The 7,202-nt window shown below is 31.7% G+C and overlaps 2 protein-coding genes across 2 annotated transcripts; both read right to left on the bottom strand.

Moving 5' to 3' along the window:
- Nucleotides 1–2,282: 2,282 nt before the first annotated feature.
- LOC105114543 (monothiol glutaredoxin-S9-like) lies at nt 2,283–2,963 on the bottom strand. The gene has a single exon (XM_011011111.1). The coding sequence runs from the start codon at nt 2,760–2,762 to the stop codon at nt 2,463–2,465; it is 300 nt and encodes a 99-aa protein (XP_011009413.1). The 5' UTR covers nt 2,763–2,963; the 3' UTR covers nt 2,283–2,462.
- A 2,004-nt stretch (nt 2,964–4,967) lies between these two features.
- LOC105114542 (glutaredoxin-C11-like) lies at nt 4,968–5,654 on the bottom strand. Its single transcript, XM_011011110.1, has one exon. It carries the CDS (start codon nt 5,494–5,496, stop codon nt 5,188–5,190), a length of 309 nt encoding a protein of 102 aa, XP_011009412.1. The 5' UTR covers nt 5,497–5,654; the 3' UTR covers nt 4,968–5,187.
- Between the last annotated feature and the right edge of the window lie 1,548 nt (nt 5,655–7,202).

The following is a 7,202-nucleotide window of genomic DNA, read 5'->3' as shown; positions in this document are numbered from 1 at the left end:
TCTTGACTTGGTAACAATCCTTATTTTCTCTTGTCTACCCAAAATGTCATTGATAATGTCAAAATTTAAATCAAATCTTCACATGAAAGTTGTAGGAAATTGTCTTAGCTTTCTAGAAAAAAAAATAGAGGTCATTTGGACTTTTAGAACTCTAGATATGGGCTGAATACTGAATAATGTCTGGGTTGTAGGACAAATTTGCACTTCTTCATTGTTATAATTTAGACTTGAAAATGGCCTTTTTAAATCTGGACTTCCACATGAAAGTTGTAGGCCTATGTCTTACCTTTCCATCCATATAAAGTAGACCTGAATCCGAGATCTACAGCTCCAGATATGACCCAATTACTGAATAGTATTCCAGTTTGGACTACACCAGCATCTCTTTGCTAAGTTTGGCCATCTCTTTATCCTTTCAATTTTAGTATTTAAACTCATCAATTAATCCTTTCATTTATGTGATAGGCCTGTATTTAAGATGAATATTTACTACAAATTAAAGGCATCTTATATTATTAGATATGTTATAATAAAACATGCTTTAGTTAAAGAGTTATTGATACTTCAAGTGCAAAATAATGATATAAAACCTTGATAAAAATGCACTTTTAAATACTAATCATTACACTTTTAAGTTTCAAGCGGGAAACTTTTTTTTTTTCATGTAATTTTCGTTTGTAAAACCATAGACAAATGTTTTTTTATGTTGTCGACCAATATAGCAACGAACATTGGTATTACCAACGAACAGAAAGTCGATGGACGTGTTCTGTCAGTGAAGATATCGGTAAATAAATTACTGACAAACTTTTATTCACATACTAACAAAATATTTCTGTCAATAAAACTATGAAATTTTGTAGTGCCTCAAACATGAGGCAACTTACTTTGTGCATGCATATGATACGAGTTCTCAAAACTAGATGTGGTGGATCTGCTATCATTCATCTCACAATCCTTTGAATCATGATATACGTCAAACAAGTTGACTTCCACAATCTACATTTGCAAGTCTTCAATTAATAGTTAATGGATGTTTCACTATTAGAGAATAACCTCCTTTGTCTAAAAACCATTCCTGCGACCATGACCGCATCCTGCTATACGACCTTTAACCATGATAATTCAAGATAGAAAAATCACGGGGACAATTAGGCATTAATAACAACTAACACACCTATAAACAAGATTAATTATAATTGAAAGGAAAACTAGGAAGGGTTGAATGAAAAAGGCTTGAGAAAAATAGTAGACATTGTAGATAATCTTTCACACGAGAAAAATAGAACAAGCTCTTTATTAATTTATCAAAATACCAAAGCTAAAAAATAAATTAAATATATAAATAGCTCTAGAACCATACTCTAGTCCTTAAAAAGGAAAAAAAAATAGTAACAAGTAATTATAAATTAATATAAAATTCACCAGACATTAGAAAACTAAAAAGAAAAAAGAAAAAATAAATTACCAGACATTAGAAAACTAAAAAGAAAAAATAAAAAAAACAATCTCCTAAAAATATCCTACATCAGATATTTGGCAAAGAGAAAATTATACAAGAATGCTGCAATGTGTAGCGCACTTATGTTGTTCTGATCTTGCTAGCTTTTCCTGCAAGACAATCGGATACTATCACCGCTGAAAAGAGCTAAAGGCAAGGAATGTAATCCCTTCTTTATCGAAGATAAAAGTAGACGAATCAAGGCAGCACGAAAAAGTAAAGAATTTTCCTTTTTAAACTTTTTGCATATGGAGGAATGCGAGGCAGTTCAAAAGTTGGAGATGGCTAACTAGAGTAACTTTTATATTTATTTATACACACACACACCTGCTATTTCTTTTTTGACAGCGCCTGACCCTCAATTGTTCTCTCCGATTCTGATATTTGAACGGATGCCCTTGGAATATTTAAATCATGATGCTTGTGTAAATGTGGTTGAAAATGTTAATGGTGCTCATGATTACAGGATTGCAATCGATTTGAAAGGTACGTATTTGATTTCCGCTGAGAATTTATAATATAAAAGGCATAATGGTTTTCATTCTGGTTGAAATTTGGTTGATATATATGATGCTGATGGTCTGAATACTTTTCTGGAACTGATTAAAAGTTATTTTTCGTCGTGCTTTCAGGTGTGGGATAGAAGGTTTGATGAAATATATATTCAGAGATTGTGCAATGTTTAAATTCAGCATTAAGCAAATAACCAACATTTATATAAAGCTAACTTCATTAACATAAGGGAACATATTTAAATTCTGCATTAAGCAAATAACCAACATTTATATAAAGCTAACTTCATTAACATAAGGGAACATATTACACACGAGCTAATCAAAGCAATGAAATACTTAACACAAACAACTTCTACATGGACTACTAAGCATAGAACACACTAGCTAGACTACTAACCAAGCCAATTTTTATTCTTCCATCTTCATAATGAAGTGGTAAATTAAGATTAGTTCTTGTAGGGTTTGAGCATTGGAATGAGTGAGCCACTTAGGTGGAGGGACATGACTTCATTCGTGGAACCCATCAGCTTTCCACCGATAAAAACGGCCGGTAGAGGCGCGTTACACCCCAACCTTGTGAGAGCCTTTTCCATTTCCCTGCCTTCAGCGTCTTGGTCAATCTCATAAACCAGAGGGTCCACCCCAATTTCTTGGAATAGAATTTTGACTGCATAACATAAGCAACATGAGCTCTTGCTGAATATCACTACCGCCTTCTCAGAGGCCAATCCCATCACCTTATCCATGTAATTGTCACTCCTGATTAAGCCTTCTTAGTTTGTGCAGGAGTATGATCGTGAAGAAGTCTTTGGTTTTCTCTAGAGTTTATTCAGATCCTAAAAACCATCAGACCAAATTCAAATATAGTTGGTTCCAATTGTGAGAGTAGGCAAGAGAGAAAAGGGTTTCAATTAAAGATGAAGGTTGTTTGAACTTGTGCTCTCATGCTAGACTATATATAGGGACAGCTTAGGGGGAGTAGAGGAGCTTTACTTAGATGCCCAAATGGGGAATGTTACTTTCAGAGATGGGGACTATAGTGCCTCCATGAGCTGAACAAGTTGACAACCAAATTTCGCTGCATCGGTGTATATTGTTCAAGTAATTACGATATTGACAATTTACCCATCTATTATAACCATATGATATGACAACTAATATTTCTGAAAAATAAATATATAGTGGTTGTCTCCTTAATAAGTTTATAAAATAGATTAAAAAATCCTGTCTTTACTAGAAAAGAACTAAAAATTAAAAGCCTAAAGAAAATTAAGACAAAATCCAAATTAAAACAATAAATCTATAAAAACCTAAAAAAAAACTAACAAAATTAACTTAAACAACAACTTTTAAACCTAATTTTGAGAAATTCAATGGTCTAATAAGTAATATAATGGTTTCTTGAAACAAAACTGCTTGTATAATTACCTAGAAAAATTTAAGTTCAATCTAATAGTTAGATTTCTCATTGTCATTATTTTAAGATGTTAGTCTAGTTTTGCATAACCATACATTCTTTTTATTCCATAAAAATATTTGTTAGACTATCACATGAAATATCTAAATCAAATCTTATTTAATTATGTTATATTCTCACTCAAGTACTCTAAAACTTTTCACAAGCATCAACTCCTGCTTCATCTTCCCTAAGATGGAAGGATCAAAGCTATGATCATACTGTGGGATCGATCCATACAATCGGACACAATTATAACAAACTTGTTCATGCTATTGACCATTTGTCCATCTTTTGCAGATTTTATGGTCACAATTATACTCTCTATAAATACACACAAAAATAGAAAATACTATGAAGCTAGTCAATTTACCAGATTCCCACAATCACCTTCTTTGAATCCTTTTGTTGAAAGATTGGGAACGAGATGGCTTTCGGTGCTGCGATTCTTTGTGCTGCGCCCACCAATTTGCATGATTCCTTCGAGCCCATGATCATGTGAGACTCTATTCTATATAGTACCGCTACATTCCACCCTGTGCAAGCTCCTGCATGTCAACAACGTCCGCACGTGCATACCAGAAATGCAGCTCTTCTTGATTAAAATGGAATAATACTTTTCTCCCTTGAATAAGTGTTGTGTGTAAAGAATAAGTGAGTCTTGAAAGTCACTATAATTTCCATCATAATAAGAAGAGTCCTGCATGATATAAGAACCACGTTGTATACGCACAACACACATGCTGACATGCAGGCGTTCAAATTTTGAAGGACATAAAATGTTCATAGTGTAGATTTCCAGATCATCATGTATAAACATTAGTGTATATAAGCGAGAGCATATTTATGCATAATGGATTACTGCTGCCATATCTAAATATGCAGATCTATAAAACTATTCGCACGCATCTCATATCATATTTATTAGTTAATTTAGCATTAAAGTCATGTTTGAAAGTTTTTTTGCTTTTCGGATATGAAGGAATACATGGGAGGCATAAAAGTTCCAGCATCACCTTTTTGTCTTTCCCTTGTCGAAGGATTAATCCATCTATAATATAAACTAATTAAAAGGTCTCGATTGCAAATTTTAGGGGTAACAAAACCAAGTTTCAAGGTTATAATAAATCTTAAAATTACTTCAAGGAAAAGACACCATTTTATCCACAGTTACTTCCCATCGGTTGGACAGTTGTGCAGAGGAAACTCTGCCACTATAGCGAAATTCACTGAGGGTAAACTTCTGTGTGAACATTTGTTAGAAGTGTCATGATAAAGTGATTCGCTATAGAAGTGAACTTTACTCCATATTGTAATTTAGTTTGCATAGGGAAGTTCTCCCAGATATTCTGAAGTGAGATTCTCAGAATTCTAACCGATCATGATATGTGATCTTTGTAAATGCTTGCATTATCACCATTTTATAGATAGGTATTCATCCAACATAGTAAAATATGCAGAAAGTTTGGCAAGTATGATTTTGAGTATGGCAGAATTGAAAACATCATTGAAATCTTAAAAACCCACTGAAAACTGATCTTCAGGAATTCTTTTCATAATATTACATTTTTGCACACAATGTAGTCAGGTAACTCAAGAAAAAGAAAAGCCCTTAATACAATTTTGTTTTCAACATATTATAAGAGCTATTTTCATATATATTATACAGAATCAAACATAAGTACTATGTGTGGCTTATTTGAGAGGTACTATAGCTAGAACCAGATTGCTTTTGCTTCCATGAGCATTTGTTTCAAAGAGCCATCCAGGTGCAGGGATAGCACATCTTTTGCTGATCCTACCCATTTTCCACCTATGAAGACAGCCGGGACGATGGGATTGCACCCTAACCCACGTAAAGCCCACTCCATTTCCCTCCCATTGGCTTCACGGTCAAGCTCATGAATTGCAGGGCTTGCTCCGAGTTCATAAAAAAGTGTCTTGATACTATAGCACATGCAGCATGAGCTCTTGGTGAAGATCACTGCAGCGTTCTTTGATGCCAAATCTGTAACTTGATCCATTTCTGAAATCTTTTCCTGGTGTTGCTAAGAAATGAAGTGATTCTTTTGCTATATACAGCTAGCTGCTAGTAGCTAGAATTTTCTTGGAAGAGACAAGAAAAAAAATACTGCAGGGAAGCAATTAGCTGGTAAGTGAAGAAAGCTTGTAACTAGCTAGTTACTTAAGATTAGCTTTGGTGGACTTTGAGATTCATCAGGCCTTATTTATAAGGGCAGGTGAGGGTGGTGGATTGCATTGTTTAATCCATAATCCATAAAGGAAAAACAAAATACAGGATAAAAAGAGAAAGATCCTTCAGATATTTGTTTGGATAAGAAAAATATTGCAGCTTATGATTTGGTTGATGTCGAACCCTTTGTGTCATAAACAACTTGTAATCATTCATGTACAACTGTAATTCAAATCTTCCAGATAGATTTGTTAGTGATTATGCCATATAGCTAATTGACGGGTTAAAAATATATTTAATTTATTAATAAATTTTTATTTATTTATTTTTAATATTCATTCTATATTTTATTAATAAATCTAAAATAAAGATAAAGTTTTTGGAGAAAAAATATTTTGCAAATGAAATTATAAAGTTGTAATAATTGTGGAATTCATATTGCAACAAGACATTATTCCTAAATGTTCTTAGTTAACGCTCAATTAAAACTAGACATTAATTAGAGTTATTAACATTGATACATATTATGTTTTTTTCTTTATAAAAGGAAGTAGTTATTCTTATAAGTTGAGATATGAGAGATACTTAAAACTAATATTTTGGTACTTGTTAGATGACACGTGCTATGAACTGACCCGTGTGAGAATTTTATATGGACAAATCATTTGTGTTTAATAAAAAATCTCATGTGATAGTTATTTAAGTGATTTTTATATTTGAGAAGTGATCTTTATATTTAAGATCACCAAATTATCTTATATGTAGAGTATTATGTTGTGATTCTACTATATGTTCTCCGAATTAAGGGTATCAGATGGATAGATATTGAATATAATATGAATTATATTAAGGCATTTAAATAACCAAGAGATGATTCATTACCCTACGTGAATTATGAAAAATACTTCATATGTTGTCAAACTGTATTGATTGTAAATCTTTATACAAGGTGGAATAAGATTTGAAAAGATTTTTAAAACTTATTTAAAGAGTCAATGACTATGGTGTTAAAAATAAAATGATTTGGCAAAATAGACACACTTTATGATATAATATAAATTGAAAAATTATAGATGAAGGGATAATAATTACATATGAGTTATATGAAGGTATTTAAGTAATGAAGAAATTATTTATAATCCTAGATGAATTAGAAAAAATATTTTACTTATTCTTAAATAGTATTAATTGCAAAACCTTACACAAGTAGAATTACATTTGTAAAAAGTTTCATATCTTATTCAAATAATCAATAACTATGGTATTAAGAACAAACATCATTTAACAAAGTACATGCACTTCTTATTATAATATCTAAATTGAAACATTGTTCATGAAAGGATAATAGTTGCATTAAAAAATTGATCACTGAAAAGTTAAGTCAAACCACTTATTTGAATTAGTTTTATGTGTAAAAATTATTTTTTCTTGTATTTTTTTCAAAAAAAACATATAATTATTTTTTTAACCATATCTGACTGGAATTTACCAAAAATAGTACATATGAAAAAATATTTTTCATGGTTACCATGGTAA

This window comes from Populus euphratica, unplaced genomic scaffold, assembly GCF_000495115.2.
Source record: "Populus euphratica unplaced genomic scaffold, PopEup_1.0 scaffold532.1, whole genome shotgun sequence".
NCBI lineage: Eukaryota > Viridiplantae > Streptophyta > Magnoliopsida > Malpighiales > Salicaceae > Populus > Populus euphratica.
This window is presented reverse-complemented; position numbering and strand designations above follow the sequence as displayed.